This window comes from Sceloporus occidentalis, unplaced genomic scaffold, assembly GCF_023333645.1.
Source record: "Sceloporus occidentalis isolate IW3139 unplaced genomic scaffold, rSceOcc1.0.p SCAF_3, whole genome shotgun sequence".
Lineage (NCBI taxonomy): Eukaryota > Metazoa > Chordata > Lepidosauria > Squamata > Phrynosomatidae > Sceloporus > Sceloporus occidentalis.
The window spans coordinates 159,669,867-159,696,493 of record NW_028316983.1 but is presented as its reverse complement, the minus strand read 5'-3'; the positions used below and the strand labels follow the sequence as shown (position 1 = coordinate 159,696,493).

The 26,627-nt window shown below is 41.0% G+C and overlaps 1 protein-coding gene across 3 annotated transcripts in view; it reads right to left on the bottom strand.

Annotated features, from left to right (window-relative positions):
• LOC149316996 (exocyst complex component 2) overlaps window positions 1–16,851 on the bottom strand; it is a 105,173-nt gene extending 88,322 nt beyond the window's left edge. The window contains exons 1-4 of one of the 3 annotated variants that reach the window (XM_089516637.1): window positions 16,709–16,851; window positions 12,650–12,842; window positions 10,896–11,072; window positions 9,676–9,802 (exon numbers count right to left, since the gene is read on the bottom strand). In XM_089516637.1, the coding sequence (XP_089372763.1) occupies window positions 9,676–9,802; window positions 10,896–11,072; window positions 12,650–12,833 (488 nt within the window). In that variant the 5' untranslated portion in view covers window positions 12,834–12,842; window positions 16,709–16,851. Of the gene's footprint in view, window positions 1–9,675; window positions 9,803–10,895; window positions 11,073–12,649; window positions 12,843–16,657; window positions 16,679–16,708 lie in introns of those variants that run through there. The other 2 variants (XM_089516638.1, XM_089516639.1) reach the window with 2 other exon arrangements.
• Window positions 16,852–26,627: the final 9,776 nt, after the last annotated feature.

Genomic DNA, 26,627 nt, shown 5'->3' with positions numbered 1-26,627 from the left:
AAAGGGATGGAAGACCAAACTAGTCCATTTTGAAATGGGAATTAAAAGATTCAAATCCATTTCCCAGGTTAGTTCTATGCTACAGATGTTTTGGTAAAAGTGGTCAATCAAACAGTTATAGATTTAAAATGTTGATCCTTTGGTACTTTGGGAGGGGGGAACACATCGTGCCTCAAACAAGGTAAGTTATCTAGGTGGTCCTCCTATTGCTTTTAATTTGTGTGTAAAAGCAATTATCTGATGTAGATGAAACCAACTAGCCTTTAATGGGTCTAAATATAAAGTTAGTTCATTAGAATCCTAGTACTTTACCAAGGTCCAAAACACACTGCAAAAATAATCCAGTTTGAAACTGTTTTAACTGCACTGGCTCAGTTCTAGGAAATCTTGGTAATTGTAGTTTATTGTGGCACCGGAGATCTCTGACAGAGAAGACTAAGAAGTTTATCGCACCGGGTTCTCGGCCCGGCCCAGCAGGAAACGGAAATGAGTGGGGGACGGATTTTACCACACACACCCGTCCCTCACTCGTTCCATTCCCCCTCTCTTCCCTGCCCCTTCCGTTCCAGAGGGGACGCTTTTTGAGAACTGTTCAGAACAGTTCTCAAAAATTTCCCCCTCTGGAACGGATTAAGAACGGAAGAGAGGGGGAATGGAACGAATGAGGGACGGATGCGTGCGGTAAAATCCGTCCCCCACTCGTTCCGCACTCATCCCTACTCCTTCCGTTCCGTTCTCAGAACACGTGGAAGGAACGCATTGCGATAAAGTTCTTAATGTCTCACAAAACTACAGTTCCCAGAATTGACTAGCATTGAGTCAGGGCAGTTAAAGTGGTCTCAAACTGGATTATTTCTGCAGTGTGTTTGGGACCCTAGATTTCAACAACAAATTTCTTATGCCACAGATAGTAAAAGACATCTGAGAGGGGGCTCACAAAAGGATTGGGAAGATCTCAGGCCTTCTACCTTTCCTGATCATATCAATGGGACAAGCACTGAGATCTGAATATCAGAATAGGAGTGAGCTTAAAAATGAGTTCAGACTTAATCTAAATTCAGTCCAAATTGCATTGTTTTAGGTGACTGCCCCAAATGAAGCCCCATGCAGCTCATCCATCTGTAATACTAACTAGTCTGAATAGCACCAAGCAGTTCAAAACAGATCTTCTTCAACATACCAGCACAGTTGTAAATTGGAAACCAGGTAACAGGACATTCAATTTAAGCAAGTGCTTAAAAAAAAGTGGTAGAAATCCTCTCTTATGAGGATGCCATTAAACAAGTAGAGAGTGAAAGGTTTCCTTGCTTTCATTTTAAAAAGAAATGTGAATGTGTCCATAAATATAGCTTTTAAATAGTTAAACAGTCCAAAGGTAGTGATTTCTGTATACATGACTCTGTAAAATCTATTTAAAACCCAAATGAGGCAATTTTACTGGATACTGTCCGTGAAAAGTAACATGATCTAGATTCCAGAGGATTTTATAGGTCAAGAAGAGCCATTTTATGTAAATAAAGACTGAATGGCAACCACCATAAACAAACCATGTTACCATATACATTCCCCCTGTCTGGTATCAGCCAGACCCCAGGAGCAAATGTTTGTACCAGCTGTATTCTGTTACTCATGCATGCAGGAGACCAGCAGAATGGATGCTAGAGCAGACTAAACAGCACAGACCTAAAGGTGCTAACAAGGACTTTCGCCAATAGTAGGACAGAGGACCAGGATGCTCTCTGGAAATAATCCAAAGGAGAGGTACACTGTAGTAGCAAATATGGAATGGTCAAAATTGATGTGGCAAAACATCACTAAAACAACTCAGTGAGAGACAAAAGACAAAAGAAGAATCAGCAACAAAGGTATACAGTCAAACAAATACAAGACACATTTCAACTGCAGCTAATTGCCATGCATTTCAATGAATGAGCGTATAATTATGTTTCTGCAAATCAAATGGGATTTTAAAGTATTTCACATCAGCCATATTAGGCCCTGCAAGGTATTGTCTTCCAATGCTAAAAATCACTATATTAAATATTAAACTTTAACCAGCAGCCACACAAAGTGTTTAAGAATGTGGTCTTTTTATTTTTCATATAAACCTAGAAATGAACTACTCCATAAAAACAATCATCTTTGTTACCACAAAGATTCATATATTCCATTAGGTGGCAGTGTATGACCAGCAAGGTAGACCTCAAAAATGGAAATGAAGTTACTAGTAAGAGGACAAATACTGCTACTGGGAATATTTCACCTTTGTATTCATTCTCAAGAAAATCCCAGTAGTGACACAGTAAGTGAACACAAACCACACACAGACTATACCAAGCCAAATGAAGCACATTTAGGGCTGATCATTACTGTCACATTTCAAGGCTACATCTGATGCCAGGAAAGCAAGCAAAACAGAGAAGTTCAGCATTTGTCCAGCAAAAAGATATAGTCCTTAAAATTAACTTGTTGGCTGTGTCTGATTTTTTGCAGAAAAGAGCTTGATTCAATAGGTGTAAAATCCAAACCAATTTTTTTCCTTTGAAGAAGGTATGGAGGAGCTGGTGGAGCAGGAAAGAGACCAAGAACCATTCTATCTATATAATTGGTCAAGTAAATTTATCTTATCTTGTGGTTGAGCTCTTAAATCTCTGTAGTGCTGGCTGTGAATGTTTAAGGATCTGCATACAGTTTTATTTTTATTGTTTTAATGTTTTAGTACCATACTTTTAATTTTTTTAAGCATTTTTAATCTTTCAAATTGCTTTTTATTCTTTTCATGAGTGATTTGTTATACTATACTAATTTAATTTAATGCCCACTTTTGTATCTTTTTAATTATATTGCTTTGTAATCTGTAAGCTGCTTTGTGTCCCAATTTTTTGGGGAAAGCATAACAACCATAACAACAACAACAACAACAGGGGTCCAAGTCCAATTCGTGGTAATTTTGCCCTCCTCCAGGAGCCCAACATGTCCTATTCACATTCATCAGGAGGGTCCACATTTTCACAGAAATATTGGCCTGTTACAGACAGGCCAAAATAATGCAGCTTCGAGTCACTTTGTAGGTATGGTATTTCAATGATGCATGCGTCCTAAGAGTCCAAAAGCCGCACCAAAGCCACGCTCCAGTCCTAAGGACTGGAATGCAGCATTGGTGCGGCTTTTGGACTCTTAGGATGCATGCATCATTGAAATACCATACCTCCAAAGTGACTCGAAGCAGCTTTATTTTGGCCTGTCTGTAACAGGCCATTGGTAACTGCAGAGGAAGAGGAGGAGAATGGGAAATGTTTCCAATAACCTAAGATTCAAGTCATAGCCACCATGGAAAAACTGCTTCGCTGCTGGAATTTGTTCATCATTGACACCGTAATATAATCAGGAACTATCTACTGTCATTAGAAATTAAGGAAATAAAACCAATCAGTTTCACTCCACCTCAGCTAGGTTTTTAAAACCTAAATTCATTGTCTTCTCATGCAGGAACTTAAAAAACAGAGGAGAAAGCTGATACATGAATCTAAGGAAAAGCTGTCCTTGCTAAAAGAAAATAAGGCTATGGTTAATGTCATAAGGAAATACCAATAAAAAAGGTGGCAATACTATCCCTTACCATTGTGCTTCACAGCACCATCTACACATGAACCATAGATAGTGGAAATGCACCGTTAGGTCCTCAATCTGCATGTAGAGAGCTCTTGTAACACCTTTGAAATTAACTGAAATAAAGAAGTTGGCAGCATGAGATTTCCTAGACTTCAGTCTACTTCCTGAGATGCTTTTGGTGGAGTGGAAGCCAGGGACAAACATATATAAGCCATAGGTATGTGAGAATGTCAATTCAAATTCAAAATCATTTTGGTATGAAAATGAAGTAGCAAGTCCATCTGTATGTCTCTCCCTGGCATCCACTCCACCAAAAGCATCTGAGGAAGTAGACTGAAGTCTACAAAAGCTCATGCTGCCAACATCTTTATTTCAGTTAGTCTCAAAAGTGCTACAAGATCTCTCTACATACTGATTCTACAGACTAACATGGCTATACCTTTGAATTCTTTGTCAATGAACAGAAAAAAGTGGCAGAATATTAGGTGGTAAAAGACAGAATTAGTTATTTCAGATAAGAGCATATCTAATATTTGTTATTCTGTGCCCTCAAGTTATTTCCTAAGGTGAACCTGTCATGAGGTTTTCTTGGCAAAGTTTGTTCAAAGGATTTTTGCCAGTGCCTTCCTCTGAGACAGAGAAAGGGTAACTTACATCTGCTATATTACTTGTTAAATTCCATCCCCATACCACAACAGTCAGCAGTTTAAAATTACATTTGTTGTATGTCTTAACATTCCTTTTATTCATTACTATGTACTGTATAGGACCCTTCTCAACATAAAACACTGCCCCAGACCATTGGTTCATATCTTTCCCTACCTTGCTATATGCTTTTGGTATGTGCTGGATTACTATATCCAGCATCCACAAGCAATACTGCCATTTCAAGATCACCACATTGAGAAAGGGTGATCTAACTCACTTGCTACTGGTTTGCCTAATACTTAGCCAGAAGTCTTTCCCAGCCTTGCTCCCTTGATCATTTAAAGGCAAGAGCTAAGGAGCTTAGAGTTAATAAAAATTCCATTTGTCTGTATAGGTGAATCTTGATTTTGAATTTCATATTTCTTTTGAGAAGGGAAGGGGTTAATCAATCCACTGAAAAACCCCATCTGAGCAAAGAAAGATTGTCCTATGGGTGAGGGTACCACAGGAGATAACAGTTTTCCCAGTCTCCATGTCTCCCCGTAACAATAAAAATGACTCCCCCACCCTCACCCCCTAAGAATCTAATAATAGCTTAGACATGCTTATAAGGGGCAGGTGGGGTTTTGGGAACTGTTCTATGGGATCCAATCACTTTAAAAGCACCTTAGTTACAGCTTGAGTCTCCCTTATCTGAAATGCTTGGGACCAGAAGTGTTTGGGATTTCAGATTGTATTTTTAAAAAATGGATTTCAGAATACCTGTATTTGCATATAAGTACATAATGAGATACCTTGGAGATGGGACCCAAGTCTAAACACAAAATTCACACACAAATACCATACGCACATAGCTTGAGGGCAATTTTATACACTATTTTAAATAATTTTGTGCATTAAATGTAGTTTGTGTATACTGAACCATAAGAAAGCAAAGGTGCCACTATCTTACCCACCCATGTAAAAACCTTCGGTTTTTAGAATATTTCAGATTTTGAAATTCTGAATAAAGACTCAACTTGCATTTACAAGCAAAAATGAAATTAACTTTCAGCTGCATGCTAGGCATCGAACATATCATGTACTTTAGGGGTGGGTGACTACACAGGAGTCAGGGCCACCACCATCTTGCTCCAACCTAGTGGGCCACACCAGTATTTTTCACTGTGCCTGAAGTGCCACGTCATCACTTCCAACCATCATTTTGCCCATTTCTTTAGGACATTTTTAGTAGATTTGGGAGGGGTGGGAGTGAGAGTTAGAGGAAGCAAACAGTCACACTTTCAGGTGACTTTGGTGGCTTTTGGCTTGCTGAGGCAAAAAACTGCCTGAAAAATGGCCCAATCTGGAGGGCTTAAGACACTGACAGGCAAAGAAGTAAAACAGATAACTCCATGCTGCTGAAAACCTGCAAGGGTTTTAGAATTTTATTTTATATGTTGGTTAGATTTTATAATCAATTTAGGATTTAATTTATAATTTAGGATTTTAGAATTAATCCTTTTAAAAAAATCTGAGAAGAGCCATATCAACAAATACCAACAGAGCAAAAATAAGAGGCAAGATACACTGTCTATCTTTCTGTTAAAGCAGAGAAATCCTTTAAAAGCAGGTATAGATCACTTATTTGTTTTCCCATTCTTTTGACTCCCCCCCCTCCTTCAGATTATGTGCACCAAGAGTAACTGAGCAGCTTTGTAATGACCTCATATAGATCCATGTCTCCCCATTTAACGTGATTGTGCCCTCTGTCCATCCTACACTATTACAGGGTTATTGCAGAGTTGCACTGAAAGTCAAACACAGCCCAGCACTTCATGACTTGCAGCTCACTAATTACTTCTTATTATTGCCACCAACCAAGAACTGCCAAAAGAAAACAACCCAACAGGATGGTTGTCAAAACATCTCACAGCTAAGCCTATGCCTGGTAGATGACCAGCTGTGCAGAGCATGGTTAGCGGAAATCAAATATCAGTGGACTGTTGCCTCAGTCAATACAGTCTGCCCTCATAAATTTGCTTGCAATCTTGATACAATGCCATCTTTGTGATTCTGTAGCCCTTGAAGGCACATGCACACTTTATTATTGTTGCAGCATTATTTTAGAAGTAGTAATATTTATTTTGTGTTGGATTTTTAAGTACAGTATATACTCAACTATAGGTATAAGTATATAAGTCGAGGATAGGTTTGAGTACTAAATTTATGGATTTTGGTATGACCTGTGGATAAATTGAGGGCAAAATGTAGGAGCATATAACAAAGGATGTAAAGGATGAAGCAAAGGAAAATGATGCCAAAGAACTTACAAAATTCCAGCAGGCATAACTGTTTGTGCTCATCCTAAAAGCTGGATGGATGAGGAAGGAACAACAGTAAATGGTGGCTGCATGATGTGTTGGGGAGGCAACCAGGTGTGGCTGGGGCTAAGAAAATGCACACATCAAAAAGGATGAAAAGGCAAAGCAAAGACAATTGTGACTTTTAGTAGTGAGGATAGCCTTTAACTTTACTGTGATAATTTTGCCTGATTTTAACCCAGGAAGGCCTGCAAACATACACAAATGTCAGGTCAATGTCATACTACACTGTTATAGTGCTATTATTCCACTTTAATTCCTGTGGCTGCTTCCTGTGGAATCCTTGGGTTTGTATGCTTAAGAGCCCTCTGGCTGAGGTTTATAATTGCCCCTTCCTAAACTGCAAATGCCAGGATTCCACAGAAAGCAGTCATAGCAGTTAAAGTGGAATAATAGTGCTATAACAATATAATGTGATAATGTCTTTATTCAAATTCTTCAAAGCCCAATTCCTCTTGACGCTCCTTTGAGGTCAGTGTCAAAGAGCGGCAACTGCCACAGGTTTCCCACCCAGGTATTCGAAAAGGTCAAAAGTGGCACCACAGCAGAATGTAGAGGGATTGGTGGGTTTTTTAGATGCTCCTGGGATGGGCTAAGATCTTGCCTTTTGCCACTCTACTCAGAGAAGGTGATAGTTCTTCTTCTGATAAGAGTTAAACTACAGTATTTAAACTGACCCATAAATAAGTTTATGGGGGTTAATTTTTTGACTAAAATTTCTAGACTTATACATGAGTATATACAGTATTCCACATATGCTAAAAATATTCATTACACTATTATGACACTGCAGAAGTTACTTTTAAAAGTAATTAGCCACAGTTACATTTTCAGGCACCTGTTGGATACCCTTATAGTTGCAAATTTCACTATTCAAGAATAACTAAGCTACTGGTAATTACTTTTACTTAGGGTTTTTTTAATGAAAATGCTGCAAACTGCTAACCTGTGGTAAAAATACATATCAGAGCCTCATAACTATAAAAGCAACTAAAATAGTTGTACTGAAAAAGAAGTAAAATTGTTTCTCTTCACCTTACAACTGTAATGTGAGTTACTGAAAGTAGACATTAATTACAAATAATTTTTACTTTCAACTGCTTTGAAGCTCTGCACTGTGATCCATGTATTTTCAGATGCCCAGCTATGCAACAAGATAAATGTGAAAAAAATATTTAATTATCCAATAAAACTTATTCTATAAAATATTTATTTCACTACTTTTCCAAGAACAATAAAATACAGATAAACCCATCAATATACACTCATCCCTCCTCATTAGCTGCGGTTAGGAGCACAGGATCCCCGCAAATGTGAAAAATGCAAATAACAAAAACACTGTATGTTTTTACCTAAGAGAACACCTCTCTAGGAATCTCTAGCTCCTCCAGTGCAACCTTTGGTTAAAGTTGACCATAGAGTTGCACTGACAACCTAGTTATTCTTAGAGAGAAAATATTAATAAAATCCATAAATAACCAAAGCCGCAAAAGTCAAAGCCACAAACATGGAGGGACAAGTGTAATTTTAAAGCTCAACATCTTTCTGGTATACCTGTCCTTAGTGCTAAAATTATATTATGGGTGAAGCACTGCAGTGATACTTTCCCCAAGCACTTACTATGATGCTAAGCCTAAAAAACAGGGACACATCTATAGTAATTTCTTTAAAAAGCCACATTTATATAAAGTGTGGCATTTGTGGAAGGAAAATAATAGGATTTTTAGCTTAGTGGAAAAATCTCTATTTTTTTAATTAAAACTGAAAGAAATGTTCAAAGGAAAACGTATTTTTTATTTTATAGCTTTATAGCTATTGCTGCAGATCCCACACTGAACAAACTCAAATAAAACAGAAACCAGCTATTGCTCTGAACAGCTAAACTTACTTACAGTGGGCCCTCCCCTTAGGCGGGGAATCCGTTCTGCCCCCCCCCCCACATAAGGGAAAATCCACATATGCTTGCGCCCCATAGGAAACAACGGGATGCGTGCATACGTGCATGTGTCGGCACACGTGCACGTGTCAGCACGCCAGCGCCTGCACCACAGGCGCACACTCCATTGTTTACATTGTTGCGCAGCTTCTGCGTAAGGAGGAAGCTGCATATAGTACGCCCACGTATGGCACAAGCACACTGTAATTTACTACCTTGTTCTTTTATCTCCCTCTGCCATTACAAACTTTCCCATTATACTGAACTTTAAGTGATCATCTGAGCAATAACATTAAAATATACATTTTTATATAAAATATAAAATTAAAATACTGTTGTATATTTTACTATTAAAATCACGAAAACTAAGAAACAAACGACTAAATGCAAGCAACAAGCCCACCAGGTAAAATGATTTGATTACATATTTGGAATGCTAAGGCTGACTTGGGCATGCTTTCTAGAAATTACAAGGTGTTAAAATGTTTTCTGATCTGTGTTTCAGTTTGTTTAACATCCAGGGTACATCATAATGATCTCTGGTGGAATGGATACTGGTCGGAGAATGAGGCATGTGGCCATGCACTCCTTCTTTCACCCTTCCTTCTTATGCCTAGTTTGAAATGTCATGGTTTCTTCAAACCAGTTTCCCATTGCAACTATCTGAGAAGCTGGTTTAATATCTGTTTAACAACTAAGATGAAACCCAGATGAGCATCCAACTCTTTTTCAGGTCATAATCCATGGTTTATCAGTCTAAGATCATTAAGTGCAAACTGAACTGGTGTCAGCCAATCCTAGTTTTAAACAAATGTACCCAAACATGATTGTCATGCCCTCATTTTTTTGATTCATGTTTAATGAGTTCAGTGTGTGTGCCCCTTGTAACCATTCAGAGAAATATCATTATTCTTTCAATTCATCTGTTGGATAACCAAACAAGGCCAATTTATCCAGTTAAATCAGGTCAGAGTTGGGAATGAAACACTAACATTTCATAGCCAAGTCAAATTTTCTACCCATTCAGCTATACTTGTTTTCTACAAACCTCAAACTTTGAAACCTTCTGGAATTGATACAAGGAAAGCTACTAAGAATGTAGATCGTGGTACTCACTTGTCTATCTCAATACCAAGAGGATTAGCGGGACGTAGAGACAAAGGGGGCATCCCTTTATTCCTGTCAGTGCGCATGTCATAATAGTTCATTTCCTCAACCCAGACAGCAGACTGATCCAAGATACCTAGAGAAAACAAAACACATATCCTTGTAACAATAAGCCCTGTCCAGTCTCATGAGGTTCTGTCTTGCTGCGCTAAGTCAAGGAAGCTGTACAAGTATAAAATAGATGCTGAGAAAATTATCTGAGAAGAATAAGACAAATGCAACCTGGTGATCCTCTCCTTTCTGGCTCACACAGTCATATTCTGGGCTAACAATGGAGCCCAAATAGAAGCAGAACAGTGTAGCTATGAAAGGATTTTATCTGAATTAAAGCACTTTCCCTCACATATTGTTTCTGCTTTCCTGAATCTATAATACAAATGTTAAACCATTACCAAAAATATGCATTAGTCTTTTACATTTCATCCTGAATAAACAACTGAGCATTGTGCATGAGCACCATGAGAGACTTAATATATTTCAAACAATCAATTGGCAGAAAACTGCATTTTCAAAATGTGGCTAATTGGATCTTAGTGGGATGCCTACTAAATGTAATAAAACTTAGCAATATACAGAAGCCTATGGAAAGAGAATAGTATCAGTATAGCTCAATTTAAGAACATTGGGAAATGCTTAGACATTTTGAATTCAAGAGTTTTTCAAGAAGAGAGCCATAAAGCAACAAAAGAATACACATATGCATGATGCCAGGTTCACTCCCAACAATGGAGGACAGACCTAACAGAAAGCAGATGGAAAAATCCTGACACAACCTAGGTCCGAAACATTGCAGAAATAATCCTGTTTGAGACCGCTTTAACTGCCCTCACTCAATTCTGGGAACTATAGTTTTGTGAGACATTTAGCCTTCTCTGTCAGAAAGCACTGCTTCCACAATACATCTCAATTTCCAGGATTCCCTAGCACTGAACCAGGGCAGTTAAAGCAGTCTCAAACGGGAATATTTCTGCAGTATTTTTTTGGACCCTAGAGTGTAACTGTATGTCAAAGTAGACAATAGAAGGCTATATAAAACAATCTCTCTACATAAACGTGGCTTCCTGAATTCATAGAATTTGTTAAATTACATACCTAGAACATGTGTTGATAACATTTCAATTTTAAAAAAACTATATACAGATATTGTTTTGAAACTGAGGCAAACATACCTATTTTTTCAGGTTTCAAGAGTTTGAAAGAAACAGTTGAGGTCCCTTTGCCTCCTGATCTTGTAGTGACGATAATGTCTCCTTTATCATTCTTAGCTTGCCCTACTCGACATACAATTTTGCTGGCAGACATCCATTCAGCAGTCAGAAGACAATTGTGTCCACAGATGGTCAAACCTGAGTTATCATAGGGAAACAGAGAAACAAATTGCTTGATGGTGAATATTCCTTAATTCATTATCACATCACTCTAGTCTACCAATATGACTCAACTGTTATTTCAAAGACCCACTTCAAAAAGACTGTTTAAAAGACTGCAAACTGGTGGTCTAAATATATAAACATCAGCTACCAATATTATAATACTCAAACTTAAGCACAGAATGAAAGTGAGGTTGCATGCACCATCCAAAGTGGTAAAGGACAGCAAAGTGCAGTTTAGAGAAAGCCAGTGCACTCCCCACACTACCCCCCCCCAAAAAAAAACCCTATGAGGGTGAATCTACACTGTAGAAATAATGCAATTTGACACCATTTTAAGTGCTGCAACTCCATCCTACGGAATGCTAGGATTTATAATTTCATAAGGTCTTTAGCCTTCTCTCCTAAAGAGTGCTGGTGTCTCACAAAACTACAGATCCCAGGATTCTGTAGGATGGAGCCATAGCAGTTAAAGTGGTGTCAAACTGCATTATTTCTACAGTGCAGAAGCACCCAAAGTCAGACATCTCTTCCGGAAAACAGAGATCCCGAAGGATGGGTTCATCATCCCCTAATGGAGAATTTTCACAGTGTCCCCAGTAATCTATTATCCCAATTGTATTTTATTAAAGTAGAAAATCAGGAAAAGAGGCTGTTCCTTCCAATTATCATCCCCTCTTTTTAAAAATCAGTCTGGCTTTAAGAGTGGAGCATACAAAACTGTGTTGTTATCTTGTTCTAATGTGTGTGTTGGATTACTCCAGAGATCCTTATATGTAACAAGCTGCACGTGACACAGGAGCTTCCACATATATGGAACAGGTTATTATATGGTGGTTACTGAGGACCTCAAAGGACAGCAAGCTAGGTAGGGGCAAATACATTGGAAAAGTCTGAAAAATGCTGGCATTCTAAGCCAGCTGTAAATGTAATAAAAAGGCCCTCATTTTAGAATAAGCCATTTGTAGCAGGTAACCCTAAAAATTAACTACAGATCTATAAGCACACAAAAAGCAGAAATCTGCTTAGTGAACTCAACAAGCCCACACTTTGAAAATCCAATGGATAAAATAAGGCATTAACAGATTGGCTCCCCTTTTCTGATGCATCTTCAAAGAAGTGTCTCATGTCAAGCATGTATCAGCGATTTGGGCCAAAAACACTATGCTGTGCAGGCAAATTCTCTATAAGACACTTAGTGGATATTACATCTTGACTCTTGGTCAGATTTATAACAGAATAACATGAATGGTGTTAAACTTAAACAGCCATTCGTGTTACCTCTCATGAAACAATTTCCTTGTTTCTTATTCCTAACAAGCCTAAATACTCATTGTGCTACCTTTTAAATGGTTAAATTATTTATTATCTAAATATTGTCCTAGCCTCCACAAAGTTCTGTGTCACTGCTTGAACTTTATGAAGGGAAAAAAGCTTTATATTGTATATTAAATATTTTCATAGTACAACAGAATTATCAAAAACATTTCTGAGTAATCTCTGCTGGATACAGACCACCCCCACCACAATTTAAAACAGCTTTCTTGACTTACCTATCAGATCCGTTGGGCCCATTCCCAAGTTTTCTCCTCGAATTGTGACCTTTGTCCACGAAATGCCTTCATTGGGAGATATGCCCGTCACAAGAGGGGGCTTGCGTGTGTGAGCCATAATTGTTTCTTCTTTGATGAAAGATTCAGATATTCTGTAGGCTGAATTAGTAAAACCATATGACATGTAAAAGATCTGTACAGCAGCAAGTGCAAAAAAGAAATGGAAAAGTACTTGTAAATGCTTCTGAAATAATGTTATTAGTATGGCCAATATAACTTGCTAAAATATACTTCTAAAGTACAGGAAGATCTTAAACATCACAAAGGTGAAATTGTTGATTTTTCTTACTTAGATTTAGATTAAATGTGTGGGAGTGTACAAGAGCTAACTAACACTATCTTTCTTAACTACCAAGTAGTTGGCCTGGTGTCTTGATTCCTGTTACACCATTCTCATATTTTTCAGTCCACAGCCCTTGTAGGATTTAGTAATTAATAAAGACCTATTTATTTTAGCATCACCAAATCCAATGGAGCAACTTTTAGGAGAACATTACTGTCAGGGACATTTGGTTTGCTGTCAGCTGGGTCAGAAAAAAGCATTCAGATGACAAGAAAGAACAACACTGCCCTTCCAGGGTTTTTAGAAGATAAGGGCAAAGTGAACGCAAATTTGTCATCTGAAATGGCAACACACAGGAAACCAAAAGGGAGCCATTGAATTCTTCCAGCCCATCTTGAGCCACCCAGACCATTGCATGGAAGCAAACCAACAGGATCCTTGAAGGGTGGAGTGCAATGAGGAACTGGGATTTGCTGACAGGTTTAACACCATTTCAGCCAGGATCCATTAATTATAACTTTTTGGGTTCACTTGTATCTCTAGGCCTGAAAAACAGGAAGCCTCTGGCCAGCCAGCCATAGGTCCCAGCCGTGACACATACATTTATTGTTAACTGCCCTCTAGTTGTCCCCGACTCATGGCAACCCTGTAGATGAGACATCTCCAGGACCCCCTGTGCTCCACTGTTCTGCTTAGGCCCTGTAAATTCATATCTGTGGCCTCCCTGATTTGAGTCTATCCATCTGGCATGTAGTCTTCCTCTTTCTGCTGCCTTATCTCTCCTAGCATTATTGCCTTTTCGAGTGAGTGGTCCCTTCTCGCAATGTGGCCAAAGTAAGATCACCTTGACTTCCAGAGAGGTCAAGCTTGATCTATTCTAGGTCTGCACAACATATGGCCCGGGGGCCGCATGTGGCCCACCAAAGGATTTTGGGTGGCGCACAAGGATGCGGAACAATTTCAAGGCTCGTTCACGGCTCAGCCTTCTGAAGGGAAGGCCAGGAAGTGGAGGAGGAGGAGGATGGGCAAAAGCTTGCCGATCAAGGTTCCTCTACCATCTGGCTTTCTCCTGAGGAGGATGGGTAGCATAGGAGGAGGAAGAGGAGGAGGACGAGGACAGGCAAATACTTGCCCTACAAGGCTCCTCTGCAGCTTGGCTTTCTCCTGAGAAGGCCAGGTGGAGGGTGGGGATGGGTGAACATTCGCAATGCTCCTCTGCAGCTCAGCTTTCTGTTGAGGAAAGGGCCAGGCGGAGGAGGAGGAGGAGGGGGAGGAGGGAATTAATATTGATTACTAATAATAAATAAATAAATATTTAATTAAAACCTATCTGCGGCCCAAAGAAGTTAACCTATTTTAATTTTGGCCCCTTCCTACTGCCAAGTTGTGCAGGTCTGATCTATTCTATGACCCATTCGTTCATTTTTTGGGCTGTCCATGGTATCCTCCGTACTCTTTTCCAGCACCACATCTCAAATGAGTTGGTTTTCTTTCTATCCACTTTCTTCGCCATACAGCTCTCACATCTGTACATATATAGAGAGAGATCTTGCAGCACCTTTTAGACTAAACTAAAAGAAAGAAGTTGACAGCATGAGCTTTCCCAGACTTCAGTCTATTTCCTCAGATGCATCTGAGCAGAAATAGATGCATCTGAATGCATCTGAGGAAGTAGACTGAAGTCTATGAAAGCTCATGCTGCCAACTTCTCTTTCAGTTAGTCTCAAAGATGCTGCAAGATCTCTACATAATGATTCCACAGACTAACATGGCTATATCTCTGATCTGTACAGATTATTATTATTATTATTATCAACATTTATTTATACAGCGCTTTACATAGCAGAAATAAAAATGAAGTAAGAATAAAAACCTGCCAAACGGGCATACAGTCTAAAATATCAATATTACAAAATGAAAACATGACTAAACATAATACTCTGTGTGTGTGTGTGTGTGTATGGGAGACAACATGGCCTAGTGGTTTGAGTGTTCGACTACGACTCTGGAGACCAGGCTTCAATTCCAGCTCAACCAAGTAAACCCACTGGGTGACCTTGGGCAAGTCACAATCTCTCAGCCTCAGGTGAAGGCAAAGGCAAACTTCCCCTGAACAAATGTTGCTAAGAAAACCCCCATGATAGGTTTGCGTTAGGGTCACCATAAGTCAGAAATGACATGAAGGCACACAACAACACACACGAATCAGCATGTTGCAGTGTTTTGAGGGTTGGACTCTAAGATTCTGGAGACCAGGGTTCGAATGGAAACCCACTGGGTGACCCTGGGCGAGTCACACTCTCTCAGCCTCCGGTGAAGGCAATGGCAAACGCCCTCTGGAGACACTCTCTTGGCCATGCCCTTGGGCCAGTCGCACTCTCTCAGCCTCAGAAGAAAGCAATGGCAGCCTCCCTCTGGAGACACTCCCTTGGCCTGTCCTTGGGTCAGTCACACTCTCTCAGCCTCAGAGGAAAGCAATGGCAACCTCCCTCTGGAGACACTCCCTTGGCCATGCCCTTGGACCAGTCGCACTATCTCAGCCTCAGAGGAAAGCAATGGCAACCGCCCTCTGGAGACACTCACTTGGCCATGCCCTTGGGCCAGTCACACTCTCTCAGCCTCAGAAGAAAGCAATGGCAGCCTCCCTTTGGAGACACTCCCTTGGCCTGTCCTTGAGTCAGTCACACTCTCTCAGCCTCAGAGGAAAGCAATGGCAACCTCCCTCTGGAGACACTCCCTTGGCCATGCCCTTGGGCCAGTCACACTCTCTCAGCCTCAGAAGAAAGCAATGGCAGCCTGCCTTTGGAGACACTCCCTTGGCCTGTCCTTGGGTCAGTCACACTCTCTCAGCCTCAGGTGAAGGCAATGGCAACCTCCCTCTGGAGACACTCCCTTGGCCATGCCCTTGGGCCAGTCACACTCTCTCAGCCTCAGAGGAAAGCAATGGCAACCTCCCTCTGGAGACACTCCCTTGGCCATGCCCTTGGGCCAGTCACACTCTCTCAGCCTCAGAGGAAAGCAATGGCAACCTCCCTCTGGAGACATTCCCTTGGCCATGCCCTTGGGCCAGTCACACTCTCTCAGCCTCAGAGGAAAGCAATGGCAACCTCCCTCTGGAGACGCTCCCTTGGCCATACCCTTGGGCCAGTCACACTCTCTCAGCCTCAGAGGAAAGCAATGGCAACCTCCCTCTGGAGACATTCCCTTGGCCATGCCCTTGGGCCAATTACACTCTCTCAGCCTCAGAGGAAAGCAATGGCAACCTCCCTCTGGAGACACTCCCTTGGCCATATCCTTGGGCCAGTCACACTCTCTCAGCCTCAGAGGAAAGCAATGGCAACCTCCCTCTGGAGACACTCCCTTGGCCATATCCTTGGGCCAGTCACACTCTCTCAGCCTCAGAGGAAAGTAATGGCAACCTCCCTCTGGAGACACTCCCTTGGCCATATCCTTGGGCCAGTCACACTCTCTCAGCCTCAGGTGAAGGCAATGGCAACCTCCCTCTGGAGACACTCCCTTCGCCATGCCCTTGGGCCAGACACACTCTCTCAGCCTCAGGGGAAAGCAATGGCAAAAAACCCCTCTGAACAAATCTTGCCAGGGAAACCCATTTATAGGTTGGCCTTAGGGTGGGCACAAGTCAGAAAGGACCTGAAGGCACACACATCAACAACTACAGCCAAGACAATATGATAGCCCACCCCTGGTTTACTTACTGAGATGCAGGAGGAGGAGGAGGAGGAGGGGCGGGACTTAGGCGTGTCTATCAAAGGAGCCCTCTTCCGCTTCCGCGATGATGACTTCTCTCTGCCTCCCAAACAATCCCAATGGAGCCCTGGAGGTAGCCACGGCCAGCAAAGCCGCGCGCGGAGAGCACGTGACTAGAGAGTGACGTAAGAGGAGGAGAAAGAACACTCTGACAGGCTCAGCTGACTGGGCAAGCACTGAGGCAAATCCTGATTGGCTGAACCCGAGCTGTCACTCAGGCAGCCAGAGCCAATGAGAGGAGAGGAAGCAACCAGGCGCTATGAAATGGAATTCTGGGAACTGTAGTTTTTTTTATTTTGAGACATTGAGCTTTCTCTGTCACAGAGTGGTGCCACAATAAACTACGATTCCCAGGATTCCCTAGTATCACTGAGCTTTGAGGGTAGTTTAAAGCAGTCTCACACTTTGATTGTTTTCTGCAGGAGTTGTAGCATGAGCTTTTTGTAGACTTTGAAGCTGCATCTACACTGTGGGGTTAATACAGTTTGATGTTGCATCTACACAGGAGAAATAACCTGGTTTAACTTGTTGTCTGGCTCATGGCTATGGAATTCTGGGAGTTGGAGTTTGTTGTGGGCCCAGAGCTCCGCTCCGCTCTGGGCCCCACAACAAACTCCAACTCCCAGAATTCCATAGGGCTTCAAAGGTGATAACCAATAGCCAGTGAAGTGATTTTAAGAATGGTTATAATATGCTCACTCCTAGTTTTTCTGGTGACCAGCCTGGCTGCCATGTTTTGTACTAGTTGGAGTTTCTGGACTAGGCGCAAGGGTAGCCCCATGTAGAGCACATTGCAGAAGTCAAGTCGTGAAGTTACTAGCGGGTGTATATATGTCTCATCCACTGGGTTGCCATGGATTGAAATCAACTGAAGGGCGGTTTCCAACAGCAAGCAGATGAGCACAGGTTGTTTTAAGCATCCTTCTGAGGCAGCCTTTGGCCTCTCAGTAGGACCGAAATCCATAGTTTTCACACCAGTTTTGAAGTCTGTGTGTTGCAGTTTGTATATATAGTATTCCTATTCGTATTGTATTTAAGCCATTAGTTTGGTTTTCTCTCATGGATAGGTTCTTAGGAAGTTACTTCCGGCTACCAATAAATGAACTATCAAGAGCTACTTCAAAACTGAAGGCTGAACAAAACAAAACTTACTTGGCTATGAAGCTGTAAGACACAAAGAAAGAATGCTGGGCAGTATTCTCCCCCCCCCCCCCCCCCATTTTATACATATGGTAACAGAAAGAAGCAACAAGGATTGCAACTAGGGTTGCCATACCTCCGGACCTCGAAACCGGGAAAAATGTAGGACAAAAATTTCAAATGTAGGACACACAAACATGTGTCCTACATTTGAAATTTTTGTCCTACATTTCCCCTCACCGCTTGGGCTCCGCCCCCGCCGCGATCGCAGCGAGGCCCAGGGCCCAGGCGGGGAGGCAAAGCCTCCCTGAGTGAAGGATTCCCTCAGGGCCTCGCCGCAATCGCGGCGGGGAGCGGAGGCCCAAGCGGCGCGGGAAAGCCTCCACCTTAAGGAGGCTTTCAGTCGCCGCCTGGGCCTCCGGCCTCGCCGCGATCGCGGTGGGGAGCAGAGGCCCAAGCGGCGACTGAAAGCCTCCCTCAGCTTGCCACATCCTGCCCGGGGGCGGGGGCAAACCGGGGCGGGACCGTGCGGACCCGCCCCAAACCGGGAAAGTCCCGCCCCCAGGCGGGATATGGCAAGCCTAATTGCAACTGTTCTGAAATGTCTTCACGAGCTGCCACTGTCTTCCATTGGTCCCAAACTAAGCAGATCCTATAAGGTTTTAAATGGCTCAGGATTCAGGTGTTTGAAGCACTGCCTGATGCAGGACCATCTTTAAGATCTGATAAAGCTTTGGTGCCACAATCAACTACAGTTCCCAGGCTTCTCTAGCACTGAACCAGGGCAGTTAAAGCAGTCTCAAACTGGATTATTTCTGCAGTGTGTTTTGGACCAAAGTATGGCTGGAGAGATGCTGAGTCCTATAGTTTGTGAAAAGTGTTACTCTATCTTGAAAAATCTACTGCCTCACAGGTTGTTATAGTCCAATTATATGGCTCCTTTATACAGTTACTAATAAAAGTACCCAATGTGACATGGGTAGGAATAGCCCTTACTTTGTAGAGTCTTAGGAAGCAAAGTCTCTCATCTAGTAATTGAAGATATTACTTCAGGATTTAGATGCATTAGAATAATTTTTTAAAAAACCATCATGTACACATCCCCACAATCCTTTCAGTAATCATGATGAGTTTAAGATGTTTAGGTTTCATCGTCCTGGAGCAATTGATCAGAATAGAACTGATTTCTGATTATTATTGATTAGAATGGATGGATCTGATTTCTGTTGTTGTTATTGTTGTTGTTATTAGTCAAGGTGACAAAAATGCATCCCCCCACCAGGATGTTTTTGTGCCTCTCAATATCTCGAGAATCCCAGAGTTACTTTTTTGTGATTACAAATAAGGTTTTAAGGCCTCCGTGGATTGTTTAACAAAAGCAAATACCCATGTTTGAGAGCCAGAAGTGGATTTGAAGCTGCTGGATTTCTGTTTTATTTTTCTTTAATTTACATGGCTCCTAAAGGCTCCGAGGCCTAAAAGGGTCCCTGATCAGCAGTAGTTGTCCATCTCTGGCTGAAAACCAATTGCTACCCCCAGCTAAAGTATACCCACTGAATCAAGAAAACTTATCTAACTTTTGATTTACCAATTTCTTATTTGTTTAAAGGGGCTACTTTAATTGATAATAGCAATAGGATTTAGACCTTAAATGTCATAGTGCCATTTCCCCCATAAGATTTGCCCAGGATGGCTGCTCCCTTGCTCTCAGTAGGAGACACACTGCACACCATTGATATAGACCCCATTCAAAGGGTTTATACCTTGAGGTGGAATTGAACTGAAGTCAAACTGATGCTGTTATCAGATGATCAAGCAGTCTTTTTGAAGAGAAAAAAAATGTTCTAGTGCTCAGACATTTGAAGCCTCCTAATTAATTTTGGGTTTGGACTGTGAGTGGCAGAATTCACCCACAGATTTCATCAAAATGGGTCACTGTAATAGATTATGGATAAGCTAGGAGGAGAAGTAATAGTCACAATGTCAAACTAAAAGTCCAAACCAGATGGATGCTGAGAAAAAGCAATAGCGATGTAAATAAATGTATTGAAAATGCATTTCCCCCATTTTTTACTGCCAGTTCCCCTTTCGTTTTAGCCTATAATGCCAAGGCATTCAGGTGATGCCCATGAAATTAAGACTGTACTAGACAGTGATATTAGGAAATATTGGAGCATGCTTTATTGGATTTCAGAAACTGGCACACACTACCTCTTTCCATTACAGTATGGATACATGTAATAAAAATGCTGAGCCTTCCAAATTCTAATATTTTTATCCAACAATTTCCATGCTTATTGCAGAGCACTATAAAAAAATCCTCACTGGAATGGTGAGCATGAAATAAAGACTCAGAAGTATTATAAGTGGGTCAGTCTTTTTGTTGTTTTTTTATTTCCTTTCCTAAAAAAAATTGGACCAGTGTCCACTAGTATGATAGGCATTTTTAAAAGCTCCAGAGCTTAGCCACCAAATGCTTTAAATGTTGCAACCCTTTCCCCCTCCCAATCAAATAATCAATTTTTTACTTAATGGTTTTAAGAAATTCTAATACAAAAAATTAATTGCACCCAAGAACTATTGTGGTGTGGTAGTTAAAATGTTGGACCAAGACTCTGGAAGACCAGGCTGTGAATCCCTGCTCAGCAATGGAAACACACTGAGTGACCTTGGGCATGTTAGGCGGGATACAGACCGCCCAAAAGAGTGGTCTGCCACCGCCCTAGTTTGCTGCGCGAGGGAGTTGCAGTGGAAAAACCGTGCAGCTCCCTCGCACAGCAAAAAGAAGCCACAAAAAGCGGCTTCTTTTTCCGGCGCCATTGTGACGCCGCAAGGCGCCAATGGCGCACTTGCAGCATCACAAGGGCACCGAGACATGTGGACGCTAGGTGTCTGTCACGTCAAAATGTGTATAAGGCCATTGTATAGGGCGCTGCCATTTTTACACCCTCATTACATGCAAGGGGCAAGGTGCATCAGGAAGTGCTGCCCCTCGCGTGTAACGATGGCGCCTGTCTAAACAGTGCCAAAAAGTGGCCATGGCAAATTTTCTCTGAATAAATCGTACCTCGGAGAGGGCCCCATAAATTGGAGTTGACTCAAAGGTACATACCATGAACAACAAATAACACCAAATGATTGAATCTTCATAATTATACTGAGGAGAAAACAAAATATCTATGTAATTTCTATGTTGTGTTGAGTCCAATTGTTAACTCCAACTAGAGCAGACTTACAAAACAAATGGGGTTTGATCAACACTGATATAAGTTTCATTGATTCAGACAATCAATTCTAAATTGGCACTGTCAAAAGTCCATTGTCTCAATAAACAATGTCTTAGAAACTTTACAGTCTTACATTTAACCCCTATGCACAAAAAACTGAGTGAGTTGTAGGGTATTTTGTAACCCTAATAAAAATTGCATTGTATTGACCAAATTGAGGCTGTCATAGTTCAGACACATCATGAAAAGGGAGGACTCATTGGAAAAGACAATTATGCTGGGAAAGCTGGGGGGAAGTAGGAAGAGAGGAAGGCCACACGCTAGATGGATGGGCAGTATTAAGGAGGTCATGGGCATGGGGTTACGGGAATTAAGCAGAGCAGTGGAGGATAGGGGATCTTGGAGATGTCTCATCCATTGGGTTGCCATGAGTCGAGATCGACTCAAGGGCAGTTAACAACAAAATTGAGGGTTAACATAAAAGTTTCTATTAAGACTGATTTGGGTTAGAATTAGGAGCAGAATTTCATGTACACTTCTTGCATTTGATTCCAAACAGAATTCCAATGTATCACCACCTACTAATAAGCAGAGTAATTCATTGCTAATTCACTTTCCCAATATATTACATAACCTGGGACAAAAAAAGTCCTTCTATGATCAAAAAGAGTTGATTTGTTGGGCCCTTTTTTGGTTTTGAGGGTTTTGTTTGGGACTTTTTATGAAAAGAAAAATCAGCCAAAAGCTGGGGTTTTCAGCTCTGGTTTCCAGCTTGGCTGGTGACAAAAGTCACATATAGTGCCAACCCTGTAAATCTAATTCTGTGTGATTTCTGGGACAAAATGTAACTCTGAAAATTAAAATAGTCTGTCCTACTACAAAAAACAAAACAAAACAAAAACTGAGCTTTGTCTTCTTTTTCATGTGGCCACTCTAGGATATTTGAAAGACTTCGTTTTCTCCCAAATTGAGCCAGCCTGAATTTTAAGATCTTCAGAAGATTTCCTTCTCTCAAGCCTACCATCACTGGATGCATGCTTGGAGGAAGATGCAAGAGAAGGCTTTCTCTGTGGCAGCTCCCAGGTTTCAGGATTCCCTACCAAGGAAGGCTAAGGTGGCTCCTCCTTTGTTGTCCTTTCACTAGCAAGAAAATATATTTATTTATTCAGACATATCATTGGTATTTACTTGTGGGGAGGGGTTGGCAGAGGTTTGTTTGTTGACTAAAATGGTTTTAACTGTTTATTTCTTTTTTATTCCTACATTTTAAATAAATTTGCTAATATGTTTGTATTTTATTATTGTTAGCCTGCAAAACTCCATTTTGTCTCAAAAGGCAAAATACCGTTCCCTCATCCATGTGGGCACTGGCTATGTTGGCTGGGAGATTATGGTTATTGCAGTCTAAAATAGTAACTTTCCCAGTCTAGTGAAGTAGAGTCATAAACTGTCAATTGTGGACATGTCTCTCTTACTATTTCTGGTGGACAGACATAATGCTTAGGATAACGCTAAGGTGGATGGACATAATGTTTGGGAGATCTATGTCATGGACCAACTAATCAGTGGGACTAAGGACTTTATCACACCTTGTCTTGCCACAATCACATTATTTAAAGAGAATCGATGCATACCAGTTTGGAGGCTTTTATCATTTCAGATGTCTTCAATAGTGTGACTAGGGCTTTTTGTGCTACCGATGGTCCCATTTACTTGCTTCTGCATTCCGTCACTGTAATTTACATTACCACAGTGGTGACTGGAGAATGAACAAGAGCCATTTTATGACTGTCCAGCACAGGTTATGAGACTTTGGCAACTGGAAACATTTACTTGCTTCTGCATTCTGTGCCTTCCTGCCCTATGCTCTATTGTTGTTGCTGTGTATCTTCCAGTTGTTTCCAACTTATGGCGAACCTATCATAGGGTTTTCTTGGCATATTTCTTCAGAGGGGTTTGCTATTGCCATTGTCCGAGGCTGTGAAAGTATGACTTACCCAAGGTCACCCAGTGGGTTTTCATGGCTGAGTCAGGATTCAAACCTAGTGTCCTAGTCCATACTCAAACCATTACACAACACTGTCCCTATGCCCTACCCTGCATGCCTTTGGGGGGTTATTTTTATTTGTAGTGCACTTGTGGAGTTATAGCAATACAATTTAGTTTTTAAAGAGAAGAAAAGAAAAAAAAAGTTAAAAAAAAACCCAAAAACAGGCTACTTGGGAATATTGAGGGAGGGGGAGAGGGGGAAAAAAGGAGAATGACACCATGTGACCTATCAATATTGGGACTACTGTAGGAGCAACATATTGCACCAGTGGAATAATGGGGTTGCAGTGCAATTGGCTGCTTATTGATGGGTTTTCTCATCATTGAAAAGATGCCCGCTAACAGTTCTTCAGAGGTACATCAGCAATGGGTTGGGGGTGATGTCATGTGATAGGTACTGCCAAGGGCACTATTCTTTTACTAATATTGCCGTTTAAAAAACACACGTGATAAAATCTTAAGCAGAACATGAGAGGTGTTGTTGGTATAGCTTCTTCCTCATGGGTCTACACTCAGGATAATAGACATGAATTATAATATTTAGAGATCCTTCCTCCCAAACAGAGGTGGTTGATGACTTCCATGTCAGTTGACCACTGAACGCAATCTTGGTTTTAGTCAGAACTCTGAAGGAATGCTGGTTCTGACCTATAAAGCCCTAAACAGCTTAGGTCTACACTATCTGAAAGCCCATATCTCCCCATCTGAGCTTGCCTGGGCTCACCTACCCACCAGGACTCAGATGATGAACACACAGGAGAGAGCTTTTATGGTGGCTTCTCCTAGACTTTGAAACTCCCTCCTGAAGGAGGTTTAATCTGCCCTCTTCTGCTTTCTTTTTCCAGGCCTTCAGCCTTGAACTGAGCAGGATAAGGGCATATACAATTAGGTGTGATGTTTATAGTATGCAATATGTATTTTAAATATTTTGATTGTTTTGTTTTGATGATAAAATCTTCAAAGTCATGTTTTAATTGAATGTATAGTTTAATGTTTTTTTATCTTTTATACTCTTCTTTTTGAGACTTTCTGTTTTAATTCACATCTTAAAATACTTTTGAGTCTCATTTGGGAGAAAAGTGGGATATAAATCAAATAAATACATTTAAAGTTCAGACAAAGCTCCAGAACAGATTCACTGCCTACTGACAATGGAGGCCATCAGCTACCAATTGCTCTCAAATCAAATTTCTAAAAGTCTCTGAGTGGTAGTTCTTAATCCTTCTGGAAGACTTTAGAGACACAGATTTGTTACAGCCTACACCACTTATCCTATGAATATAAAGCTCATTCCTGCAAGCTAGCCAGGAAGGACTAGGAATGAATAAGCTAAACAATGCTGGAATTCCAAGTCATATTAAGAGTACATGCATGTTTGTTTAAGTAATGAAAGGAGACTTGTTATTTTGATATTGGTCATGAATGCTACATTTTGTGGGTTTTTTTTTAATGCTCAAATAGCTCTAAGATACTTAAAATGAAAAGGTAAGCATGTATATAGTAAAAGGTAATTTTAGTTTAATGAAACAATGAAAGTTTCATTTGTCTTATCTTCTCATAACCAGCATTCATGTAAAGCAAATATAAGTGAATAATGTTTATGCGAATTTTCAGGGTTTTTCCTACAGTGTTTCTTTTAAATGTTTACTGAGAAGTAAGTAAGTTAAATGAGGCTTACACCTTAGTAACTCTAGCACTCTAACATTTGTACTCTGCTTGACTACCCCAATAACAGTTTAATTGAACTAGCAATATAACATCCATATAATTATAAAATAAATACAGACGGTTGGTACTTCAAACCCAAATCCAGTTTGCAAGTAGTGACTAAAAAGGATTGCAATAAGGAAAGGATAGAGTAAAGTTCAAAATATGGATCAGAGATGGTACAATATAATATCCTATTCTGTTACCCTTCTTCCATCAATGTCGTCAACATAGTAACTATTATTATTACATTTTTATCTTTCCTTTCAAGGCAGCCTATGTGTTTTTGCAAATCCTTCCCCACTTTATTCTTACATTAACTGGTTAAGATAGGTCAGGCTAAGAGAGAGTGGCTGGGCTAAAGTCACCCAGTGTGTTTTCTGGCTCAATAGGCATTTGAAACTGGATCTCCCAAACCCCAATTTCAACAGTATAACCCAGGGATGGGCAACAAGTGATGTTGGACTGCAATTCCCATCAGCCCCAACCAAAACAGTAATGATGAGGGATGATGGGAGTTCCAAATATTGCCCATCTGTGCCCTAATCTTTCCACTCTACTGGCTGTCAGACCTAAACAACTCAGTTAACAATAGAATGTGTATAGTGATTTTGACTGTTCCAAATGTACAGCTCAAATACTTGAGCTATCTTAAAGGAATTACCATATATATGTTTGTCAGCATCTTAATTACTGCTTTAAATAGAAAAGTCCATCATATATATATACACAGAGAGAGAGAGAATCTATCTTGACAGAGTCAAACTAAAATAATCACAGCACTCAGCGATGCCATTAAGATTTCTGAGTCACAAGGGATTAGCAGACTGGACTTGAAGCAGATGCTGGAAAGGCACTTTGGTCAAGGAGTTCAGCACATATTTCAGACTGGGCCGCAGCTGTGAGGGATTGCTGCCACTAACGGTGGAATCAAACTCAGGAGAAACTCCGGGCACAGTTCCGGCATCCGAAATAAATTAAAGTAAACAGTGTTGCTCTCTCTCTCATCCACCCTGTTAGCAGCCTCTCAGCCAAGCTGGAGACCACACACACCCGGACCACACAGCACCAGTTGAACTCACTCGCACGCAACCTCAAGAGAGGCTGTCACTCAGCTGAGTTCCTGGGATGAGGGGAAGGGGGCCGGGTGGGAAAGTGTGTGTGTATTTAAGAAAGCTGCTTGTCGGCTTTGCCTCCTATCATTACAGCTGCTGGCTCCAGTGCTGTGGGGTTTGGAGTTGGAGGGAATTTAGGGATCCCTGATCCATGCTGGGGGGAAAGCACAGGCCAAAAATAATCATGGATTTTCGTCACTCTGATTTACATTACCACAGTGGTGACTGGAGAATGAACAAGAGCTATTTTATGACTGTCCAGCACAGGTTATGAGACTTTAGCAACTGGAAACATTACTGTTTTGGACTCAAGTTCCCATCAGAATCTCTCAACCAGCTTACTAGCTGGCCTGGGAGTTGCAGTCCAAGGCCTAAATCCCATTGCTAGTCAACCAAAGTGCACACATTGACTCCATGGGATGTATATAAAGGCTGACTTACTAATTTCTCATTGATTTAATGGATGTGTTCCACTTGAGGCAAAGGTCCGGGTTTAGCCTCCTCCCCTTTAACTTTTCCAAGGTCTGTGAGAATTTATACCCATTTTAATGGGCATGGATCGTTCCCTCTCAAAGATGCTAAAAATAGCCAGGAGAGACACTGGAACACATAGAAAGGGTCATGGAGGT